Genomic DNA, 26,145 nt, shown 5'->3' on the forward strand with positions numbered 1-26,145 from the left:
ATCAGGCACAGGTCCCTTTGGGGCAGGCTGGGCGTCAGGCACAGTATCAGGAACAGGACCATAAGGCTGGGCAGTGGTCAGAGGGTCAGCGAGGTCAGGCAGGGGATCAGCGACATCAGACTGGATATGGGTAGCAGGTCGAAGCTCAGAGTCAGACTGGGAGGCTGTAAAATGCATAGTGGCTTTATGAAAAGTTTGAGGGCCCCACTTTGCCGAATGAGTCACTCTGTCCCAAGGATAGATAGAGCTTCTTAGATAGGTTTGAGCAGATACAATTGCGGTAGGATGAGGCCTGGCCACTGAGAGTCCCGAATATTGAAGTGCGGAGGAGGAGTCAGGAGTAGACTGACCCATAGTTGAGGCAGTGGCAGGCAGGTCTATAACAGGAGCCTCCATTGGTATGGGCATGACCAGAACAACTGGCATGGTGGCAGGCTGACGAGATCGGCAGGTGCGGAGGCAGACTGGGCCGGATCGGGAGGTAGAGGCAGAATTATGCGAGTTGGAAAAAGTTTTTGTTTCTTTTTAGGTTTAGACGTTGAAGTTTTGCAAGTAATTGCAGGGCTGCAAGCAGGGAGTGCAGCTAATAGAGGAGTAGAACTGAGAGATGATGAAAAAGAGGGAGTAGTTGCTGAGGATGGTTTCTGTGGGGGGGGGGGGGTTGTCAAGGGCAATGGAGTAGAAGGGGAAAGTGCAGCTAGTGGAGACAGGGCACTGACAAGTGGTTGGAAGTAGAGTATGCTGGGCTGAAACGGGGTTGCCATGGGTGACAGAGAGGGGGATACTTGAGCAAGCTCATGTCAAGCAGCAGGAGTGGATTGGTGCAAGCTGATTGAGTGGAATATTTCGGGCCAGGCTAGTAGTATGGGTTGAGCAAAACTCAGTTTACACCTTCCTTGTATAACTAGAGAAGGTACCAGGGATTCTACCTGAGCTGTACTAAAGGGAGGAGAAAAGTCATCTCTGCCTTTAGAAATACTGGACAAAGCCAACTCTGCATCAACCTGAATCAATGACTGAACATCAGCAAACATCCTACCCTAATCAACTAGAGAATGAGCAAGACGAATGCATTCTAACAGCTGATCTCTGGTCTGCTCCTTTAATGTTTGGCGGCAGCAGTAATTTTGGCATCTAATTTTGATTTTGTTTTAGGTATAGTCCTTTTACTAAAATGCCATTTTAGCTGTAGTCCCATTTTAGTCTTCTGCAATTGTTTTAGTTTTAGTCGTATTTTAGTCCACTAAAATCTCCAGTAAATTTTAGTCTAATAAAATCATTTTTGTCAACTAAAATCAAATGTGTTTAGTTAAATTGTAATGCATGATTTAAGCATTTCTATAGAATTTCCAAACTCATTATATACTCCTGGAGTAAAAAAAAATCGAATATGTTATTATTTATGGTGTTAAGGTTTGAACAAACTCACAGATACAGATTTAGCCACTCTGGACGGTCCGAGGTGGCCTGTAATGCTGCACAGTGCTCTGAATGGTGGTCTGAAGGGAGCCTGTAATGCTGCACAGTGCTCTGAATGGTGGTCTGAGGGGGCATGTAATGCTGCACAGTGCTCTGAATGGTGGTCTGAAGGGAGCCTGTAATGCTGCACAGTGCTCGGAATGGTGGTCTGAGGGGGCATGTAATGCTGCACAGTGCTCTGAATGGTGGTCTGAGGGGGCCTGTAATGCTGCACAGTGCTCTGAATGGTGGTCTGAGGGGGCCTGTAATGCTGCACAGTGCTCTGAATGGTGGTCTGAAGGGAGCCTGTAATGCTGCACAGTGCTCTGAATGGTGGTCTGAGGGGGCATGTAATGCTGCACAGTGCTCTGAATGGTGGTCTGAAGGGAGCCTGTAATGCTGCACAGTGCTCGGAATGGTGGTCTGAGGGGGCATGTAATGCTGCACAGTGCTCTGAATGGTGGTCTGAGGGGGCCTGTAATGCTGCACAGTGCTCTGAATGGTGGTCTGAGGGGGCCTGTAATGCTGCACAGTGCTCTGAATGGTGGTTTGAGGGGGCCTGTAATGCTGCAGAGTGTTATAGATGGTGGTCTGAGGGATAGCCTGTAATGCACAGGCCCTGGATGCCACTGCCAGTGGTCAGAGAAGGCCTGTAATGCACACACAGTGCTCTGGACAGACAGTGGTCTAAGGGAAGGCCTCATCTCAGGCCTGCTGTAATTATAAAGTACACTATACACACAGTGGGTGCTCTGTCTGCTCTCTGCTCTGGACATGGGCGATCATCGTGAGTCGGGACTCGGGAGGCCTGGCTGTAATGCACAATGCTGCTCTGGTTTCTGGCAGTCATACTCATCACGGTGTGAGACTTGAAGGCCTGTAATGCTAGCTGCACATAGTTGCTTGCTTGCAGGGAGCGAAAGCAGGCGGAGCTTAAACCGGAAGTTAGTTCACAAGGGTAAATGTCCCTGCCTCACATTTTTTGTTTCGTTTTTGTTCGTTAATGAAAATGCAATTAATTTTCGTCATAGTTTTTGTCAGTGGATGAAAATGTGCTGTACTTTTCATTTCGTTTTTTTCACTGTAAAAATGCTGCTGACGAAAATTTTGACAAATGTTTTCATTGACGAAATTAACACTGTGCAGCAGTATTCCCTCTCCTCTGTCACTAGCAAAGTATAGTACAAGACCTCCTCTGGATGCTTCTTGCAGCCATCAATAGCAGAGAGAAGATTTCCCTGCGCAGCCGCTTCTGTTTTTTTCTGGACTTGGTGTTATGTCAGGCATACCGAGCGCTGACCAGTGTCTCCCTTGTGCCCCCACTGAGTACCAGTGCCTCCCTTGTGTCCCCACTGAGTGATATTGATCAGAGCTTGCAAAATTGGAATAAGGAAGCTGGAATACCCTTACCGGAACAGATGGACTCACATGCCGGAGGCAGAGGCTTGTACCGGAATTCCGTACTAACCAGAATGTGCTACTGACCCCCAGAGCCACATTCTGGTTAGGTTTTTGTACAGTAACAGACATCATTTAGCGCCACATTTTTTGTTTTATTTTATTACCTCACAATTAGTCTATTTGTAGTGTTGGCGGCTCCTAGTCACAGTTGGCGCAGTATTTCCATTTATCCTTTATTGTATTACCTAGACATTCATACTGCAGCCTTCTTTATTTATGTTTTTCTTTCTTTAATGCCTTTGCTTTGGTGTTGTATATGAATATTGCCGTTCCTGACAAATTTCAACATGAACGTATTTGATTATCGTACCAGTCGCTCAGTTAATACCCATGGTGTTTTCACTATGTTAAAAACCGATACTGAAATTGGTGGATTATTTCTGAGGTTGAAGAACCTGATGGTATCAGAACTTCACCTTGACTGGGACATAGCTTTCCTGGATCAGTACTCTAAGGAACGCATGGTCCCGAGAGGATGGAGGTGGACCGTGTTCCCCCAACAGGGTGACTCAGAACTGGAACCTTGGGCTAACTGGGAACAATGCGCCAAGGAGATATTAGAAGAGGGAAATATAGATGGGTAACGGAGGAATAAATGGTATAGTCATTTAGAATAGAGATATAAGAAGAGTGGCCCTGAAGGGTAGACGTAAATAGTGAAATAACTTCTCTAATGCTAATCAAAGAGGGAAGGGGGTAAGATAATGTATGGTTATATGTATATGTGGTTTTTGGATTCTCTACCACTTCCCCCCTGCCCCAGTCTTGACAGAATTTTTTTTTTTTTTTTTTTTTTTGCGAGGGGAGAGAGGGGGGAGGAAAGGGAAGGATAAGGGAATTACACATATAAATAAATTTATAGACACTAGAAGATTAGATGGGAGGGGGATTCCCCCCTCACTCATTATTTTATAAAGGGGGAAGGGAGGAGAGGGGGGAAAAGAAACACAGATACACGATTTATAATAATTATGAACTATAGGGATATTATTCCCTTCCTAAGCACGAATGTATTTTGAGGGGTTTTTTTTTTTTTTTTTTTCTCTCTTTTTTTTCTCACAAATCACATTATTATGAATTGAATGAATAGTCATTATTATGACTATTGACACGAATTAGAATAAAGGGGGATTTATCTTATAATGAATTGAAGTGATTAAAGACACGAATTAGAATAAGGGGGGAATTTATTTATGATTTTACATATTAAACACTTTATAATTGTAAGCACGATTGTACACGGAGGGGGATGGGTAAGGGTTTTTTTTTTTTTCCTCAAATACATAATAATGAATGGAAGGGATAATGACACGAATCGAACAAGGGGGAATTTATTTATAACTTCATCTTTAAACATTTTATAATTATAAGCACAATTGTACACGAAGGGGGGTGTTGGGGGAGGGAATTTTTTTTTTTTTCCATCATATATATAATGCCGACTGCTGGGACAGGGGGGAAACTGTGGTAGGAGAGGAAGGATGTAATGTGTAGTATGTTTTCTTTCTGTGGATTGAATATAGGGGTATAGAATGTTGTATAGATGATGTGTATATATAAATGAAATAATAAAAAATTTTGATTATTAAAAAAGAACTGGAACCTTGGTTCCGCTATTTTAATGAGGCAGGGATCTCATTCTTGGGTTTTCTGATAGAGAAAAAAACGATTAAGAATGAGTGCTATAGATAAAGAAATTAAGGAAACTTAAAGATAAGCTTGCTCCACATAAATCCACTTCAGAATATATTTCACATTCTACTAGTCTAAAAAAAACATTTAGAAAAGAAAGAGAGAGAGCAGAAAATTAAAAAACAGAAGAAGTATACCAGAGATGTTAAAGACTACAGGAATGGGTGTGTTTTCAGTTGGAAAACTAAAGATAGCACACCTATAAATTCAGACAACGTACAGTTACAAATGGAAACTTCAGGTCAACAAGAATCTCGACCACAGTATCAACAGTTTATGCAACCTACATCAGATAGGGTTGAATCTACATCTGTTTTACGAAAATAACTATGCATCTACTACTCCTCACACCTCTGTATCCAACTGGAAAGGACCACCCCCCAATCAGAGAGATAGAGGGAAGGGCACTAGGGGTAGGGGTAGAGGACAGAGAGACCACTCATCAAATTATGACAATCATAGACAAGATAGGTCTCCTTGGAGAAGAGTGAATTACCACGACCAGCATTACGATCATTATTATCCTCAGAGAACACCTGTACGTACCTATAACAGATTCTCACCCCTTAGGGATGAAAGACCACGTGATGGCTACAATGCCCAATACCCGTATAGAGATAGAGAGAACAATTATCACAATAGGTCACCTTTTAATTACAACCAATAACAACCTGGACCTTCCAATATGTTGGGTTTTCCTAGAGAACCAGAAGGATACAAACAAAGTTTAGATCCAAACGGGGTACCAGAGGGGGGGCGGCGTGCCCGGAAAAAGAAAGCGGACTTAAAAGACAACGGTATTTTTAATCTCAGTATGGTCCATCTTTCAGAGGCAGAACACTTGGTTCTGGACAAGGGACTTAAATTTGTTCCCCCTAAAAGATTGAACAAATTCGCCACATTTATAGATGTGCAGAAATATGTACGGAAGCTTAATGTCCAAAGATACATTCTTTCTAACCCTAGTAGGCCCCAGAATGAAGTCACTTCACATATAGTACATTCAGGCCTTGCAAATCCTTCGTTGTTCAACCCGCCTGGCCCTACCGCACCATCCATCAAAGTTTTCCGTGATCTTGTTTTGCAAGATTTGGATAAATTACCCATGAAAAGGATACATAGTGACCCTAACATAAAATCTGGTCTCAAACAGCTTTGTGAACGCAAAGACCTCACCATTCGTCCCGCGGATAAGGGTGGGGGGATAGTCCTCTTAGATAAAAGTGACTATCACTTGGAAATTACCAGAATTCTAAGTGACACGGATACTTATTCACGACTTCCCAATAACCCCACATCTGCTTTCAAGAAGACCCTTACCAATCTTATAGATACAGGATTACAATTAGGGATTCTAGATAAAAAAGATAAAAGTTATTTAATACCAGTTGCTCCACGCATCCCTGTTATCTACTACTTGCCCAAAGTACACAAAAGTATCACCCAGCCTCCAGGGCGCCCCATCATTAGTGGCATCAACTCCATAACATCCCGTATAGAGAAATATATTGATTTTTACCTTCAACCCATCGTTAAATCAATGCCATCTTATTTGAGGGACACCAAAGATACTATCGCCAAATTGAAACATATAAATTACAGTGAAGACCTGTTACTTGTCACTGCTGATGTGACAGCACTATATACATGTATATCCCATAACTTGGGACTTGCAGCAGTGGAATTGTTTCTATCTAGAAACAGGACTATGCCAAGAACCCAACAAAGATTTATTATGGATCTACTACGTTTTGCTACCAAACATAATTATTTTTGGTACAATGGGGACTTTTATCTTCAAGAAAAGGGTGTGGCTATGGGGGCGAAATTTGCCCCCAACTTGGCCAACATCTTTATGGCACAGTGGGAGGAGGATGTTGTCTATGCCCTGGACCCCCCGGAATTGGTCCTCTGGGCTAGGTACATAGACGACATCCTCCTCTTATGGAGAGGTGACACTGACTCTCTGCATTCTTTTTTGGCTACTTTAAATGACAATAATATAGGTATTGAGTTAAACTATGAAGTTAGCTTGTCCACTATTCATTTTTTAGATTTGGAGATAACAGCAGTTAATAATCAAATAGAAACTAAAACATTCTTCAAATCTACTGACCGGAATGGATACATTCCGGTTGATAGTTGCCATCATGCAACTTGGTTGAAGTTGGTGCCTCGGAACCAACTTACACGTATCAGACGTAATTGTACGAACCTTCATGACTATTTTCCTCAAGCCAATATTCTTAGATCTAGATTCATCGATAAAGGTTATAACCCCTCAGATTTAGATGAAGAGATTAATAAAATATCTTTGGTGGACAGAAACTTTCTGCTATCTGAACAATCGAAACACGTACAGAACAATAAACATAGATGGTCTTTTTTTTTACTAATTTCTCAGTACAATACAAACAAATTAAAGATATTATATCCAGACACTGGAAAGTTCTAAAGAGTGATCTAGTACTAGGCCCTTTACTCCCAGAACAAGGTGGAGTGATCTACAGAGGCGCACTACCAATAAGTGGACAGATCGCCCCCAATGTAACGGATCCCCCGATCACCCGGTCCTTTTTCCACAATATGAAGGGATTTTTTCCCTGCCGCAGATGTAATGTATGCTTGCACAACATTTGTGGACGTAGGAGAACTGAAACCTTTGTTTCTACTTCTACGGGGAGGGAATACCAGATTAAGCATTTTCTGACCTGTCAAACTCGATATATTGTCTATCTGATCACGTGCCCCTGTGGGAGACAATATGTGGGTCGCACCATAAGAACGCTTTCAGTGAGGGCAAATGAGCACATAACTAGTATTAAAAAGGGATGCACCAATCATAGCGTCCCGAGGCACTATCTTCCGTGTCACAATCAAAATCCAACTGGTACCAAGTTTCAAGCCATTGATAAATTTGTCCCCCACTGGAGGGGGGAGTCGCTCATAAGGGGCGTATCAAAACTTGAAACATTCTGGATACACCAGCTAAAATGCTATGTGCCCCATGGTCTTAATATAGATTGGGACATCAATGCATTTATTAATCAATCTTGATTATGCATTTTTTCCAACAGTTTTTTGAGATTGCTGGATACCTAAGATATGCATGTAATATTGTCTCTCTCATTCTTCCTTTTCTTTGATTTATGAATTATCGATTTTTATTGTATAATTTATTATGTATGTTCTGTCTATACTTATGGATAGATTAGACCTACAGTCACTTTTACCACACTGTGACGAGTCGCTAGTTATCTATGCATGCTGGGTCGCATATTTATATAGACATCTATTTTGCGATTTGGCATAGACCCTCTGTTTTTCTAACTCTATTAATGTGTCAGTATATCTTGTACATTGTGTCCAGAGTATACACTTCTATCCCCCGTTATGTGGAATCTCACTTCCGGAGGTTATGGTTAATATCTATTTTTATTTTTCCATGTCCTATTTCATTTTTATTTGTTTTCTGTTTTTTTTCAGCTTCGGAATGGGGATACATTCCTAAGATTTACAATTGTTATACTTTTAAGATTTTTCCTACACTTTTCTGTATTTGTTGTCCGTTTTTGATGTTGCTGTTAAGATTTTCATCTTGAGGTGTGTACCGCATTTCCGCTTCAAGACCTATCATTTAGTTATTTCCGGTTTTTGTGTGGCTGGCTGTGGTTTGATGCCATTGGTCCATGCCCTGACCATCCATATATTGTCACGTGACTCCTTCATGGATTCACTTGATAGGTCTGACCGTTAGCTAATGGCTGTTCACGCTGACGGCACGTGACCACTCACGTCTATCGAACAGACAAGTATTGTTTTCATTAGACGGCGATAGTGAGGTCTGGTTTGCTGTCTACCTAGCCATCCCCTATTCGTCTATCCTCCTCACATGCCGACATTGACGCCAGTCCCGCGAACCCGGAAGTTAGATTCCACATGGCGTAAACAGGTGTTTTAATGTTGGCATTATATTTTATATTATAAATAAGCATATCAGTGGCAAGCAGGCATATACCCCAGTTGAAGTCCTTGAGGACGAAACACGTCGGGTTGGATATGCTTGCTGAGCCACTAATTTATATAAGCGCTTTTTACTCTGTCAATTTTTATTCTGCCCCTATTTGTTTTGGGAGCCAGATGAACTTTTAAAATAAATTTTGTATGCGGATTTACACCATGTGGAGGCATTCTTCCTTCTTTTCTTTTGAGAAATCCCATCTTTTATAAGAGGATTGAAGACCAAGGCTGGTAACCCCATTACAGCTGTGCAACTAAGGGGAGCTCTAATCCAGAGAACATCCTTTTTTTTTCCTGAGGGTCGGTGAGTAATGACCAGGGATATCTACGGATTCTCCTCTGGATACAGCTCTACACTTACTTCCTCTGGGTTAACCACCCCATCCACCGAATTCCGGTACAAGCCTGTTTGACTCTCTGCCTCCGGCATGTGAGTCCATCTGTTCCAGAAAGGGTATTCCAGCTTCCTTATTCCAATTTTGCAAGCTCTGATCAATATCGTTCAAGTGTCTACCCCAACATCGTGCATACTGATTGAATTCATCCCATATGTTTTTTGAAGGCACTAAAGTCATTCACACGAGCGTTTGACACACGTCCGTGTGAACTTAAAATTTTGTCCATCAGGGGTGTCAGTTTCCTACCAATTTGATCTCAGGAACTCTCCTGATTTACGTTGTTTACAGACGCTGTATATAGTGTTGGACTCTTATTGGAGATAACACTTACTTTATATTTTATAAAAGTAATATCTACTTATACACTATGTGTACACTTTACAGGTTTTTTAGAGTTATTTTGGGTATACACATCTATTATTAATTTTTTTGGGACATATTCTTTTATACACTATATTGTATATTGGTGTTTTATTAAATTTTTACTGTGCTACTGAGCCACATTCTCGTTAGGTTTTTGTACAGTAACAGACACCATTTAGCGTCACATTTTTTGTTTTATTTCAATTCCCCACTGAGTACCAGTGCCCCCCTTGTGTCCCCACTGAGCACCAGTGCCCCCCTTTTGTCCCAACTGAGCACCAGTGCCCCCCTTTTGTCCCAACTGAGCACCAGTGCCCCCCCTTGTGTCTCCACTGAGCACCAGTGCCCCCCCTTGTGTCTCCACTGAGCACCAGTGCCCCCCCTTGTGTCTCCACTGAGCACCAGTGCCCCCCCTTGTGTCTCCACTGAGCACCAGTGCCCCCCTTGTGTCTCCACTGAGCACCAGTGCCCCCCTTGTGTCTCCACTGAGCACCAGTGCCCCCTTTGTGTCCCCACTGAGCACCAGTGCTCCCTTTGTCTCCCCATTGATTACCACTGCCACCTTGTTCCCTCACTGAGCACCAGTGCCCTCCCCTTCTTCACTCACTGACCAGTGCTCTCTTTGTCTCCCCACTGAACAGCACGCCCCCCCCTTGTTCCCCCACTGAGCACCAGTGCCCTCCCCTTCTTCACTCACTGAACACCAGTGCTCTTTGTCTCCCCATTGAACAGCATGCCCCCCCCTTGTTCCCCCACTGAGCACCAGTGCCACATTTTGTCCCCCCCACTAAGCACCAGTGCTACTTTTGTCTCCTCGATGAGCACCAGTGCACCCCTGTTTCCACACTGAGCACTATTGCCTCCCTTGTCTTTTCACTGAGCACCACCAACCCCCTTGTTTCCCCACTGGTCTCCAGAGCCCCCTTGTCTCCCCAATGAGCACAAGTGCCCCCTCTTGTCCCCCCCTGAGCACTAGTGCCCCCTTTTGTCCTCCCTACTTGGCTTGTTTACTGACAACACTGCAGCTTATCCCTATCTGTTCTATCTCCTACTGGACCCCTGGTTGCTCACCTCCTAGTCGGGCAATCTTGAGGACCACAAACTGGTACTAATATGCAGAAAAACCCATCTCTACCTTCAGGAGCTCTGGTGAACACCAGTTAGTGCTTAGACTCTGCACCTCAGCTGACGTCATCCGCCAGGGTGACCTGCTTCTGTACTTATCTTACTGGTCTCTGAACCTGACCCCTGACCATGACACTAATATTGTACAATCAATACAGTCCATATACAACGTAATTTCCCCCTATCCATCAACAGAGAAACCTGTGTAGATCGCTTGACCACATCAATGAGGATGAAGGAGGATCGGAGTCACATGACTGAGAGGATACTAAACCTCACCCTGGAGATTATCTACCTGCTGACCGGAGAGGTGAGGAGGATTCTGGGAGGTCACATGACATCACTCTTATCTCTATTAAGAAAACAGTCCTGACCGGAGTGGTGAGGGGGATTCTGGGATTCTAACATGATATTCCTATTGGTTCTTCAATACAGAGATATCCTTTTCTGAATATTGGAGATCATATGACCATCACAGTGCCTCAATGTGACTCCCTAAAACCCGGGAGACACAACATGCAGAAGATTCTAGAAGTCACCAAGAAGATGATGGAGCTGCTGACAGGAGAGGTGAGCGGCGCTGGGAATTCTGGCACATTATCCAGTAACAGACAAGGGATGTGTCTGGATGGTGACTGTATCATTGTGTGTGTCAGGTTCCTATAAGGTGTCAGGATGTCACTGTCTATTTCTCCATGGAGGAGTGGGAGTATTTAGAAGGACACAAGGATCTCTACAAGGACGTCATGATAGACAATCAGCCGCCCCTCACATCACCGGGTAAGAGGAGACTTTATTGTAAAGGAGAGAGCAGTACGGAGGCTCCACCTATATCCCCCATCATCTGATAAACACATAGACACAATGTATTCAATCAGTGTGTGTGTTTCTTACAGATAGATTTAGTAATGGGAACCCAATAGAGAGAAGTCCCCATCCTCTGTATTCCTGGGATTCCACACAGGAAGATCACAATTACACAAAACCCGATCAGGTAGATGAGGAACAATTATTGGTAGTTACTGTATCATTTATACACAGTATGCTTGTTACAATGAATGTTTATTATATATTCAGAGTGGAGACCTCTGGGGTGATAATATTGTTGTTAAAGAAGAGTATAAAGAGGAGGATGAGGATTATGGTGTGATGGAGGAGTTTTCAGAAGGACACAAGAATCTGATCGAGCCACCTAATACCAGGAACCCACCAGAGAGATGTTCCCATCCTCTGTATTCCCAGGATTCCACGCAGGAAGATCACACCATCCCTCACCTTTACAAGGTTGGTGAAAGGGAACATCTGGAATATAGACTCTTGGAGATTATGTGTGAATATTTTTTATGTGAGGTTATATTTTACAGATGTTATTTTCCATCATTCTCTTGGTTTAGGGTGAAGATCTAATAGATATAAAAGTTGAGGTTAAAACAGAAGAAGAAGAGACGTATGTGAGGGGTGATCAGCAGTCTATGGAGGAGGATGGAATAACGGGGACATTTATAGAGGACGACACTCCTACAGAGATCAGCACAGGTGGGTCCTTAACACTAAATACCTTTCTCCACCCGTACTGCTCACTGATTGGTCCAGAGTAGGGCAAGGACTGGGTGATATCAGCCTGTAATACCCTAGTTACTTTCCTGAGCTGTGTTCCACATCCTGTATTCCTGTATTTCTCTCGGATAATCTTCCTTCTCTGTGCTGCAGACACAATTTATGTATCTAGACTGGACTTGTGCAGATTCTGGGGTTCAGCTGGCAGCAAAATGTTAATTTTCACCATCGACGTTCCTCAACCTAGGCACCTGGGGCTTGTTCCTTGGGTCTTCTTCTGCATGCCTGGGTCTAGCAAGATCTCAGTGCAATAGAGCAATTCTCCTGGGGTTGTTTGCTGGCTGGGATGGGTGGAGGGATATGTCTGTATAGAGACAAAAGCTGCCTGATGTGGGCAGAGTCCTGGTTTAGGGGAACCAATCTGCTCATGTCTAGTAATAATCTTTTTCTTTCTATTTTAGTACATGTATGGGAGATGAGGAAAACCTCAGAGGATTGTCTCACTTTGTCTCCAGACTGTAAAGTAGAAGATGAGGACATCACACAGTATAGTCCAGGAGAAAACCCGACTACCTCAAATGTCCATCCGGCACCACACAGTGTAGATGGACCATTGTATTCCTCTTATTCTGAGGAACCTCACACTGCGAGGGACGGTGCCGTCCTTCCAACAGATAAGAGCTTTTTCTGTACTGAGTGTGGGAAGAGTTTCCATTTTAAATCCAATCTTACTGTGCATAAAAGAACTCACACAGGAGAGAAGCCATATTCCTGTCTTGAGTGCGGGAAATGTTTTTCACAGAAGTCCCATTTTAACAGACATCGGAGGTCTCACATGGGAGAGAAGCCGTATTCATGTCCTGAGTGTGGGAAATGTTTTTCAAGGAAGTCTACTCTTTACATACATCAGAGGTCTCACACAGGAGAGAAGCCATATTCCTGTTCTGAGTGCGGGAAATGTTTTTCAGACAAGTCCTCTCTTTCCACACATCAGAGAGTCCACACTTTTTCAGTGAAGTCAAATCTGTACAAACATCATATATTGAACATGGAAGAGAAGCTGTTTTCCTGTTCTTGGTGTGGCAAATGCTTTGTAAAAAAATCAAAGCTTGTCAGACATCAGAGATCTCACACGGGAGAAAAATCATATTCCTGTTCTGAGTGCGGGAAATGTTTTGTGCAAACATCAGATCTTGTTAGGCATCAAAGATCTCACACGGGGGAAAAACCATATTCTTGTCCTGAGTGTGGGAAATGTTTTTCAGTAAAGTCTTCTCTTTACAAACATCAGAGATTGCACACGGGGGAGAAGCCGTATTCCTGTCCTGAGTGCGGAAAATGTTTTTCAGGGAAGTCCAATCTTTACAGACATCAGGGATTGCACATGGGGGAGAAGCTCCTGTCCTGAGTGAGGGAATTGTTCCTCACTGAAGTCCTGTCTTCCTGTACATCAGGGATCCCACACAACCCTCCTAGGTGTATTAGTGCCTTGAGTGCGAGAAATATCTTCTATATGGATGTTGCTGGACATCTCAGGTCTCATGTGGGGAAGAAGCACATCCTGATATACACCTCAGATATACTCCATGGCTGATCTTCATCATGTAAGAAACAGTTCATAAGGAGATCAGAGATCACCAAAGACATGGATGAAGTGTTGTACTATGTTGGCCACTGATAGCAGGAGAAAAATAAAAATGCAGTCATTACCTTTCATTGGCTGAGTACATTGTGTGGTGTAAGCTTTCACAAACACTTGGAGATCTATTTTTAATTTCAACAAATGTTTTATCCGACCAGCAATCGCCAGGCCATCACGAACGTTGTTCGTATTTTATTTTATATAGTGATTTTCTTTGACCATTGGCTCCATCTAATGGCCATAATGTAGTATTTATTTATTTATTTTAGCTGGAGGTATTTCAGTAAAATAACCACATTATAGCCAATAGATGGAGCTGAGGATCATAGGAAATCACTGTTAATAAATGTACGGCCAGAATTTGTAACAGCTGGGCAAATGCTTTTTACATTTGTCCAACTAATTTTTTTAGGAATGGACCCCTTATTTTTCTTCGTCAGACATGGTTTCATACTAATAACTGAGATCATATTCATGTACTTATGAGTACAGTAGACATTGAAGAACATAAGCTAAACCAACAGTATTAAACTAACCATTGATTTAAAATGGGAAACATCGTATTTGGTCATTTATTTTGGCACTGAGTATTTTTCTGGTAAAATATAAAAGATGAAGTTAGTAATTAAGGAGTAAGGAGTAATTAGATACCAAACAGGTCAGACCTTTAAAATTGTGTGTGCTGGTCTACAAATTTGGTTAACACTATAAAAGCGGTACAAACAAACGGTAACTGACCCAACCTATGACTGGCCTTAACAGCAAAGATCAAAATGGTGAGTAATGTAGCGCTAACAAGTAGACACAAATATTGTAATATAAATGAAACGGTGCAAAAAAAATCAATAAAGCTTTTACATATGTTACATAATATATATATTTTACATATAAGAAACGTGAAGATGAATATGTGAAAAAGTCCAATGGATGTGGAAATGTATTAAAAAAGACCTGTGCGTCAACCACTAATATATGTTAAATCAAAGATGGAATGAACTGGCAATGTACGATAAGGGAAACATCAAGGGTGTGCATCTTTAACAAAGGAGAGAGGTATAAATACTGTTACCGGAACAGGTGGACTCAAATGTCTGCGACAAAGAGTCATACAGGCAGGGTGCCGAAAATGGCAGATATACGGAACTCCAAGGGGTTCAGGACCTCAGAAGATAAATCCAGGGGTGTTATGGATGGCCACCAAATGAACCTCCAATGGAAGGAGCACCGAAACTGGATCTTGGATGCAAAAAGACCGACTGGACAGCAGGGCAACTCTCATGCGGATAATATGTGGAGAAAAAAAATGGCTTCCGTAGGGTGTAGGTCAAGCAATGAGGTTTTTTATTTCTAAAAACCGATGTACAGCAATAAATGGTGATCACAGATAAAAATACAGGGAAATGTAAGGAGCGATAAGCCGATCCTGACGCGTTTCAACCAAAAAGGCCTTCAACTGGGGCATGCCCCAGCTGAAGGCCTTTTTGGTTGAAACACGTTGGGCTTGGCTTATCGCTATTATCTGGATGAGAGTTGCCCTGCTGTCCAAGCGGTCTTTTTGCATCTAAGATCCAGTTTCGGTGCTCCTTTCATTGGAAGTTCATTTGGTGGCCATCCATAACACCCCTGGATTCATCTTCTGAGGTCCTGGATCCCTTGGAGTTCCATATATCTGCTGTTTTCGGCACCCTGCCTGTATGACTCTGTCATATTTGAGTCCATCTGTTCCGGTAACAGTATATATACCTCTCTCCTTTGTTAAAGATGCACCACCCTTGATGGTTCCCTTATCGGACATTGCCAGTTCATTCCACCTTTGATTTAACATCATTTAGTGGTTGACGAACAGGCCTTTTTTTAATACATTTCCATATCCATTGGACTTTTTAACATATTCATCTTAACATGTTTCTTGTGTTTATTGTGATTTTTTTGCCTTGTTTTATTTCTATGTAAAAGCATTGAGGTGGTTAAATACAAAACATATAAAAATTGTTATAATACATGATAAAATTGGTCGATTGAAGTCTGCAAATACCCAGTACTCAAATTGAGATCACCAAAACTGGAAATTAAGCTGTTCAACACCCAACGCATTTCGAAATTGCTTTTCTTCTTTAGGGATGTATGAACATTAAAGAAATAAGATTGTTTTCTTTTGGAGTAATGAGTACATCTTAGAAAAATAACCAGGGTTAAAAATTGGCTGTAAATTGTCCTCTCAACATCACCGAGGAGCGTCAAAAATAGAGTTGCCCCCTTTTCTTCAAGCCAAACCCGAACACTTTAGCAGCGCACGAAAAATATATATTTTTTTGTAGTTCATTAAATTCATTAGCGCTGTACAATGCAATGCACGGCAATATTTTATGTAGTATACACTATACATATAATTTTGTGATTAAAAAACGTTTCTGATTATATGGAGTTAATCACAAGAGTCCCCCTTTACTTCAGAGTCAATAGAATTCCCCTTTAGGTCTGAATAAGCAGAGTTCCCTTTTACATCTGAATCCACAGGGTTCATTCCCCTTTACATATGATTCTGCAGTTTCCTCTTACATCTGAATCCGCAGGAGAGGAGTGTGGAGGAGGCGTGAGGAGCATATGATGGTGGGCTGTATGTACAGGAGAGGAGTGTGGAGGGTATGACAGTGGGCGGCATGTACAGGAGAGAAGTGTGGAGGGTATGAGAGTGATTAGTATGTACAGGAGGAGTGTAGAAGGGATGATGGGGGCAGTATGTACAGGAGTGGAGGGTATGAAAGTGGGCTGCATGTACAGCTGAGGAGTGCGGGGGTAAGACAGTGGGCAGTGTGTACAGGAGAGGAGTGTGGAGGGTATGATGGGGGCAGTATGCACTGGAGAGAAGTGTGGAGGGTATGATGGGGGCAGTATGTACAGGAGAGGAGTGTGGAGGGTATGATGGGGGCAGTATGTACAGGAGAGGAGTGTGGAGGGTATGACAGTGGGCGGTATGTACAGGCGTAGAGGGTATGATGGTGGGCTGCATGTACAGCTGAGGAGTGCGGGGGGTATGACAGTGGGTAGTATGTACAGGAGAGGAGTGTAGAGGGGATGGTGGGGGCAGTATGTACAGAAGAGGCGTGGGGAGGGGATGATGGGAGCAGTATGTACAGGAGAGGAGTGGGGATGGTATGATGGGGGCAGTATGTACAGGAGAGGAGTGTGGAGGGGATGGTGGGGGCAGTATGTACAGAAGAGCCGAGGGGATGATGGGGGCAGTATGTACAGGAGAGGAGTGTGGAGGGTATGACGGGGGCAGTATGTACAGGAGAGGTGTGGGGAGGGTATGATGGTGGCAGTATGTACAGGAGAAGCGTGGGGAGGGTATAATGGGGGCAGTATGTACAGGAGATGCGTTGGGAGGGTATGATGGGGGCAGTATGTACAGGAGAGGCGTTGGGAGGGGATGATGGGGGCAGTATGTACAGGAGAGGAGTGTGGAGGGGATGATGGGGGCAGTATGTACAGGAGAGGAGTGGGGAGGGTATGATGGGGGCAGTATGTACAGGAGAGGAATGGGGAGGGGATGATGCGGGCAGTATGTACAGGAGAGGAGTGTGGAGAGTATGATGGGGGAAGAATGGGGAGGGATTTCTTGCAGTGTCTATGGGGTGACCAGTGAGTGATGTTGGGAAGATAAGGGAAGGAAAGTGACCATGAAATGATGTTCCTCAGCTGGGGGGTTAGAAGCAGCTCTGAGTGATGCGTGTTAGCTGTATGCAGGGCTGGGCTGTCTTTAATATTGATTGGACCCTGGGCAAACATTTTCTTGGGACCCCCAAGCAATCATTATAAGCAATCATAGTGTGAAACAAAAATCCTAATCCCCTCCCCATAGTAGTACAGTGGCTGCCTATCAATGCCTCATTATCAGTGCCGCCACTCAGTGCGCATCAGTGTGGCCTATCAATGCAGCCGCATCAGCACACATCAGTGAAGGAGAAAAATACCTGTTTGCAGATAAACATTTCATTTGGGTACAGTGTTGTACAACCGCACGATTGTCATTCAAAATGTGACAGCACTGAAAGCTGAAAATTGGCCTGGGCAGGAAGGGGGTGAAAGTGCCCGGTAGGCAAGTGGTTAAACCTGCAGGGGGTCCAGCATTTCGTTTAAAAAAAATGACTTTACTAACGCCTTAGGCCTGGGTCACATCTATGCGGGTTTGCAGCGCACGTTTGTGCAGGCATGGCAGCCCATTCATTTGAATGAGCTGCTGTGCCTGCATTTCCTGCAGAAAAACGCCGCAGCTTTTCCACTTTGCGATTTCCAGCAGTTCCCGCACCTGCGCTGCAGTTTTAGATGTGTGGGGGTGCCATCAAGAATGAATAGCAGCTTTGCGTGTTTTGTAAACAGCAACATGTTTTGTTTGTGGATGCGGGACTTGCAGGAGAATTGCATGTTGCAAAAATGCCATGCAATTTTAAGGGCGTTGTATTTTTAAAATGCTGCATGTACCTTTTTTCTGCAGGAAAGTCAGCCCATTCAAATAAATGGGCTGCTGTCCCAGCGCAATTGCGGGCCACAAACCCGCATTGATGGGAACCAGGCCTAAAGGAAGCCCATTAAGCAGTGTTGCATTTCACTATGTCTATTTGTGGAACAGGTGCCAGTACCATTGGTGGTCCATGTTCTAATGCTCCAATTGGTGAACAGTTCAGCCACAGCCAGATCAGGATTTAGTCCACACTCATAGGCAGACTATTTGGGGAGTAGGACCTACCTGGTCCTGGCTAGCCGGGCTCACCATTCGCTGGCTCTCAGCTAGGGTGACCACATTTCCAAACTGCCATTCAGGGACAATTTTGCCAAGGACTGGGGGGTGGGGCGGGCGATGGGTGTTGAATGTAGTCTCGGTGTTGATGGGGATTTCAGGAGCGAGTGATTTGTCAGGTAAATGGCTGGTTTTAGCACTTATATCATCCCAACACCATGCTAGATATGGTGTCGGGATGATCAAATCATATTATTTCTATTACTACATTGTAATATATAATGAAATAGTTCAACTCACCATAATGCAGAATCATTGGGAACCCTGTGCTTGTCACTTGCAACAAGATGCAGCATGCCACTGTCGCCTGCTACCAGATGCAGTGTGTCACTTGCCACCGTGGCAGTGCGTCCCAGGGACCTGTTTTAGAGCATGCTGGAGTGGGCCCAGAGAAGATAGAGGAGGTGGGTGGCAGTGGCTTCGCTAGGGTTGGTGTCACCCCACCGGTGCTGTAAAACATGGTGTCATCCCCTGCCAAGTAAAGTCCCCCCTCAGTACAGACCCCCCTTCATTAAGTATAGATCCCCCTCCCTCAGTATGGATCCCCCTCCCTCAGTACAGACCCCCCTCCCCAATAAGTACAGACCCCCCCACTAAGTACAGACCCCCCTCCCTCAGTACAGATCCCCCACCAAGTACAGACCCCCTCCCTCAGAATAGATCCCCCTCCCTTAATACAGACCCCCCTCCCCAATAATTACAGACCCCCACACTAAGTACAGACCCCCCTCCCTCAGTATAGATCCCCCTCCCTCAGTACAGACCCCCCTCCCTCAGTACAGACCCCCCTCCCCAATAAGTACAGACCCCCCACTAAGTACAGACCCCCCTCCCTCAGTATAGATCCCCCTCCCTCAGTACAGATCCCCCACTAAGTACAGACCCTCCCTTAATACAGACCACCCTCCCCAATAAGTACAGACCCCCTCCCTCAGTATAGATCCCCCTCCCTCAATACAGACCCCCCTCCCCAATAAGTACAGACCCCCCCACAAAGTACAGACCCCCCTCCCTCAGTATAGATCCCCCTCCCTCAGTACAGATCCCCCACTAAGTACAGACCCCCCTCCCTCAGAATAGATCCCCCTCCCTTAATACAGACCCCCCCTAATAAGTACAGACCCCCCCACTAAGTACAGACCCCCCTCCCTCAGTATAGATCCCCCTCCCTCAGTACAGACCCCCCTCCCCAATAAGTACAGACCCCCCCACTAAGTACAGACCCCCCTCCCTCAGTATAGATCCCCCTCCCTCAGTACAGATCCCCCACTAAGTACAGACCCCCCTCCCTCAGAATAGATCCCCCTCCCTTAATACAGACCCCCCTCCCCAATAAGTACAGACCCCCACACTAAGTACAGACCCCCCTCCCTTAGTATAGATCCCCCTCCCTCAGTACAGACCCCCTTCCCTCAGTATAGATGCCCCTCCCTCAGTACAGACTCCCCCCAATATGTATAGACCCCCCAATATGTACAGACCCCCCCTAAGTACAGACCCCGCTAAGTACAGACCCCCCTTACTCTCAGTATAGATCCCCCTTCCTCAGTACAGACGCTCCTCTCCACTTGTGCTAGACAGAGCTAACAGATTGAGAAGTAGCACAGAAGGTAATTGTCAGCAGTAAAAATAGTCTCGGCTCGGCTCGTCTGTGCTGGGGGGCGATCTCAGCTTCCCTTTGCTTGGGCGGGGGGGCGGTCTTAGCTCCGCTCGGCTGTGCTTGGGCGGGGGGGCGGTCTCAGCTCCCCTCAGCTTGGGCGGGCTCGGCTGTGCTCGGGCGGGAACGGTCTCAGCTCGGGTGGGTTGGGCTGTGCTCGGGTGGGGGGATGGTCTCAGCTCCCCTCGGCTCGGGCAGGCTCAGCTGTGCACGGATGGGGGGGCGGTCTCAGCTCCCCTCGGCACGGCTGTGCTCGGGCGGAGGGGCGGTCCCAGCTCCCCTCAGCTCGGCTGTGCTCAGGCGGAGGGGCGGTCTCAGCTCCCCTCGGCTGGGCTCGGGCAGAGGGGCGGTCTCAGCTCCCCTCGGCTAGAGACAGATGGATCTGGAGGCAGAGCGAGCGCCAGCGCTATAGCGGGGTTTGCTCACTCTGTCAATTTCATTCCGGGACACTGTACTGTCCCGGAATGAAGGTGTCCGGGACAGACCTGCTAATTGCGGGAATGTCCCGGACAATCCGGGACACGTGGGCACCCTACTCTCACCACTTCCAGCTGCCACTCCCTCCCACTCCGATCTCAGCTTCTACCCTGCGGCTGCCCGAGTCCCGAATATGCGGACTACATGGGGCGGGGTCAGAGCTTCAGTGGAGCTCCCTGCGCCGCCCGCTCCCTGTTAGCTGGGTAATGATACAGCGCATCGCTGCCTGTCTCCCGTCCTATATCCAGTCGCTTCGCAGTTCTAGTGGGGCTCCCAATTTGCGGGCAGCGCGGGCTTAAGAGACGGCTGCTTTGGGCCCCTCAACAATGACAGGGCCCAGGGCAGCTGCCCCTTTTGCCCTGCGTTAAAGACGGCCCTGGCTGGGTGTATGAAGTGGTCTGGGGGTGATGCAAGCTGGGGGCAGTTGGGGGCTGAGAAGTGGTCAGTTATAGATATTTATAATTATAAAACGCTATTGTGCTCATCCACTACTATATACACAACAATAAATCATACAATACTACTCAATGAAAACAACCTCCTGTTATGAGATGCCAGCCCCTAACACGCTGTATGTACAGATGATGTGAAGGTAATTGATGACCATTCATGTAACTCCGTGTTATCCAGGCTCTGAGTCTGTACAATCAGAGGTGTAAACTCATCACAGATACACAGGGTTACATGAATGGTCATAAATTACTTTCACATTATCTGGACTAAATGATTGGGGGAAGTTTATATAGACTGACATGTGTTTTAGCTTGGGAGAGATCTGTCAGCTGTAATCAGGCTGCAGACTCCCCCTACACTCACTCACTCACTGTCTCTTCTGATTCTCCTTATCTTAACCCTTTAATGAAATAAATGCACAAGAAGTCCTCCTGAAACTTTGCACTTTTCCACCCAAGGAAACTTTCCTTAGAGAAAAAAAAAACTCTGCTCACCTCCTCCCTTCATGTGGTATGAGCAGCAGCCAGCCCGACAGTAGCTACAGTGAGCTACGCCTCCCGGTTCTCTCTGCACATGGCACTAGTGATGTGGGGGGCGGGATGTTTGAGTCAGAGATCACAGAGAGAGCGCAGGAGACTGGAGGGGAGGGGGCAGAAACAAGCTTTTGAGACACCCATCACAATCTGCCAAGACAGTGTATATCTTTAGAAGCAATGACACTGCTTTTGTCTCCACAGAGGCTAGTATGCCTCCCGCCTGAATGGTCTGCCCCTGGTCTGAATAATGTGGCCGGGTCTCAGGCAGTCAGAAACCCGGGCACATGATTCAAGACCCCGTCTGTCTGGGTGAATCCTGAAACCCTAGTCAAAAACCAGTGCCCGGCCAGTGAGTCGCTGGGGTCAGATAGTTCACCATGACCAAAGTATTGAGATATGTGCTATGCCTGGAGTGTCGATGTAATGCCAGCAACTTTTGATTTATTTTTGTTGCACGGTCACTTAAGCCATAGATTTGCATAACATGGGTTAGTTATGTGCATTTAGGTCAATGTATGGACAGAAGGATCAATGGAAAAGGATCTATCTGGGGTCATATCTCCAACAGCTGGAGTCTGGAACTCAATCTGTGCACGTGGTTGTGTGGTCAGAGAACAAATGGACAGTCAAAATGTACTGGCAAGGTGAGTGGATCAGCCATTAAATATGAGAGAGCCTAGCCAGCAGTGGAGTCAGGTGGAAGATGGAGTGCTGAGGAGGCTGTCGGTGGCCTAGGCGGGGACCCCCTCGGTCTTGGGGGGGGGGGTGTGCTCTGCCTCCAGGCTGGGCTCGGGCTGGCTTGGGAAAATCCTATTAGAAAAGTTTGAGAAGGAATTTTGCCTAAAGAACAGCAGGGAGCGAAGAGGACAAAAAAAGAGTGAGTACATCAGCACACCCATTCACAAGAGGAAAGTCTGCCATATGTAGCCAGCTTTCTGAGGACAGCGTTGTGCTTAACCCTTTATCCCTTGTCCTGGGAGATCTTCGGGGCAGACAGGTGGGCCAGTAAACATGCAGCCAGGTGGGATGGTGGACAAGCAGCCAGGAGGGCTTGTAATACCTGCAGGCAGTGGAGTTTGTAGATACTCCTTTACAAGTAAAAGGCGCAAGTTATCTAATGCAGTAATATCCTGTGAAATTTTAGTGCTAGGTGGCATACATATAGTCCACAGTCTCTATATTAGTTTCTAAAAATGGTTTAAGGAGGAAGTCCGCAAAAATATTTCAAGGGAAACTGATGTTGTAGTGGGGGGACGGGGGAGAGGAAAGGTTAAGGATTGGGATAATGCGCTTCCAGGGCTGCCGTCACAGGGGAACAGAGACCATGTTCCCAAAAACTGGACAGAAAAAAGATGGAGAAGAGGCGTCTCTGGGTGCAGATTTTTAACAGTTTAATTAACAATAAAATGTGTCTTATAATGCACACATTTCTGTAGTTAAAAGAAGGCATGGGATAAAATCCCAAATACTTAGGGTTGTCCTTGGTGTGGTTGATCCCTTTAACCCATCTGTGTGCGTCCCATGGTGTGGAGCCGTGTTCAGTTAGGTGTTTGTTTAGCCGGCTGTGATGTGGTCTCTCCGCTGGGTCAGCCTTTTCTGCTTCAGGCACCGCTGGATGGTGCTCAGCCGACCACTGTGGAGTCTATCCTCAACATGAGGCTTGGAACGCAGGGAAGTGTCCAGGCGGGGGGGTGACGTCACCGTACTGCGACGCGTTTCACAAGCATGCAAGCTGTTGACGACGTGAACAGCTGCGCTCCTTTCTCAAGCTATTAGGACAATAGCCATGCCAAATTGGGATATATAAGGGCAGGGGGGGGTGGTTAAGTCTGATGCGCCGTGATTGGATAGCACATCAGAATGGGAACCTAACTAAGATACTGGTGGGAGGAGGGATGGAACATACGACAATAAGGCATATAGTTGTGACATACATGAATATAAGAGTATAAACACCTTATGTAAACACTTATTACAGGTTATTAGAAGGTTATAAAAAGGTTATTAAAAAGCGGCATAACATGTGAGGAGGACTGTGTGCAGATGCCCATATATGTATGTAGATTAACAGAAAAAATAATAAAAATTAAATTGAAATAAATTAAATCTAGCTGAGGATTAGAATTAAATGAAATTAAAACTTTCATATTAAATGTGTGGGAGCAAAAATGTATATATGATGAATTTCGTACATATATATGGATAGGGCATGGATATCAGGGGAAGGGGTCATGGAAATATTGAGGGATATAGTAATTAATTACTTATTTGTATGAGCAGGGACAGTGCATGCGCATTCGTACCTCTGCTCACAGTCTAGTATATAAAAAATGTTTTTATATGAATGTGTAAATAAAAATATAAGAATTGTTGTAATATTATAATGGGGAAAGGATGCCACGGGAAGCAAGGGAATGAGAAAAGAAGATGAAGGGGGGGTGAAGGAGTGGGAGGAAGGGAGGGGTGAAGGGAGAGGGGGGTAAGGATGGGGAACATACTTACTGGTACCTGCCACCCCCATGAAATATAAAGATGTGGATGAGAAGGTCAATCTGTAATTGCATCAACAAAGAAAAGGGGCTAGGTCATAGGTATGAAATTATTGTATGGGTGGGGAAAAAAATACATAAGTATTATGTAGAAAAGGTGTAATATATAGGAGACAATTGTAAAAAACATTGGATGGGTAGAGGTAATCAGAGAATGGTGGCTATTTCTATGCATTCGTTGATACCTCCTGGTGAGGGTGTCGAGACTATAGATCCAATAGGTTTCTCTAGCGCATAACTTTTTGAATAGTTCGGCTGTCTTGAGGGATCTGGGGATTTGTTCTATTACCCAGACTTTTAGGCCCATGGTGGATCCTTGGTGGACCATAGCAAAGTGTTTGGGAACACTGTGTGGGTCCATGCCACCTTCGATAAATCTTCTGTGTTCTCCAAAACATTGTCTGAGTGGTCTGATGGTTCGGCCCACGTAGATTAAGTTACATGGGCAAGTAAGGCCATACACAACATAGTCGGAAGAATAGTTGAAGAATTCTTTCAACGGGTAGGTCTTTCCTTTAGTGCAGAAGGTTTTTTGGCTGTGCTCTACGAACTTGCAGGTCTTACACAGCGCTTTCCGACACTGGTACATCCCTACTATTGGTATTAAGATGGGTACTGGAGGTGAAATAGCAGTGGGTTTTATTTTGCTGGGGGCAATTTTATTCTTGAGATTGGAGGCCCTACGGTATATGACTCTTGGGTGTTGGGGAAGAATAGTTTTTAAATAGGGGTCTTGTTGTAGAATGTTCCAGTGCTCGGACAATATTTTTTCCATTTTCTTGTACTGGGAATGAAAAGTAGTAATACACCTGCTGGAACAGTATTTTTCGGATTGATTGGTTTTGGAAGGTTTTCTGTGGAGATATAGATTATAAGCTTCCTCTACCAAGCTCTCGGGGTATTGTTTTTCAAGGAATTTGTTTTTTAAAATGGCGCTGGGTTCGATGTATTGTCCGATTCTCTGGTGCAGTTTTGTCTGAGGCGGCAAAATTGCCCTTTCGGGATATTGGTGATTCATTTGGGGTGGTGACAGCTCTTGAAATGTAGGTATGAATTCCCAGCCATTGGTTTTGTGTAGTTTTTGGCGTAGATTTTTTGTCCCTCATGTCCTAGTTCTAGATCCAGAAAAGCTAATGAGGTTGAATTACTTTCATGTGTAAAAGATAGGCCGTATGTATTGTCATTGCAATGCTTGACAAACGAGGTGATGAGTTCAGGGGTGCCATCCCAAATGATAATAAGGTCATCAATGTACCTTCTAAAAAATACAATGTTAGCAGAAAAGGGGTTATTGTTATAGATCTACTGAATCTCCCAAAGGCCCATAGCCAGATTGGCGTAGGATGGGGCAAAATTGGTGCCCATGGCTGTGCCTTGTTGCTCTAGATAGAAGTCTCCATTGAAAATGAAATAATTGTGTGTTAGACAAAATTTAGTTACTTCCACGATGAAGGTTGCTTGACAAGAGTCGATGAGAGGGTCTCTGGCCAGGAAATGCTCTAATGCCATTATGCCGAATGTGTGGGGGATGGAGGTGTACAATGAACTGACATCTAGAGATAGCCGTATATCTTGTCATTTTTAGCATTTTTGACACTTTTTTTGTGAAATGGTAGGGGTACTTTTGTACCCCCTTACCATTTCACACAGGGGGGCCGGGATCTGGGGGTCCCCTTGTTAAAGGGGGCTTCCAGATTCCTATAAGCCCCCCACCCGCAGACCCCCACAACCACTGGGCAAGGGTTGTGGGGATGTGGCCCTTGTCCCCCCAAAGCCCCCTCCCAATGTTGAGGGCATGTGGCCTGGTACGGTTCAGGGGGGGCGCTCTCTCGTCTCCCCTCTTTTCCTGCGGCCTGCCAGGTTGCATGCTCGGATAAGGGTCTGGTATGGATTTTTGGGGGAACCCCACGCCTTTTTTTTTTTTGGCACGGGGTTCCCCTTAATATACATACCAGACCT

The 26,145-nt window shown here is 45.0% G+C and overlaps 1 protein-coding gene across 1 annotated transcript in view; it reads left to right on the forward strand.

The window, feature by feature from the left end:
• LOC141121631 (uncharacterized) overlaps window positions 1-26,145 on the forward strand; it is a 220,833-nt gene that overhangs the window by 159,704 nt on the left and 34,984 nt on the right. The window contains 8 exon segments of the mRNA XM_073611280.1: window positions 10,713-10,827; window positions 10,953-11,087; window positions 11,174-11,297; window positions 11,414-11,511; window positions 11,595-11,801; window positions 11,912-12,053; window positions 12,536-13,467; window positions 22,145-22,281. Coding sequence (XP_073467381.1) covers window positions 10,713-10,827; window positions 10,953-11,087; window positions 11,174-11,297; window positions 11,414-11,511; window positions 11,595-11,801; window positions 11,912-12,053; window positions 12,536-13,467; window positions 22,145-22,281 — 1,890 coding nt within the window.

The sequence above is a fragment of the Aquarana catesbeiana genome, unplaced genomic scaffold (assembly GCF_042186555.1).
Source record: "Aquarana catesbeiana isolate 2022-GZ unplaced genomic scaffold, ASM4218655v1 unanchor226, whole genome shotgun sequence".
Lineage (NCBI taxonomy): Eukaryota > Metazoa > Chordata > Amphibia > Anura > Ranidae > Aquarana > Aquarana catesbeiana.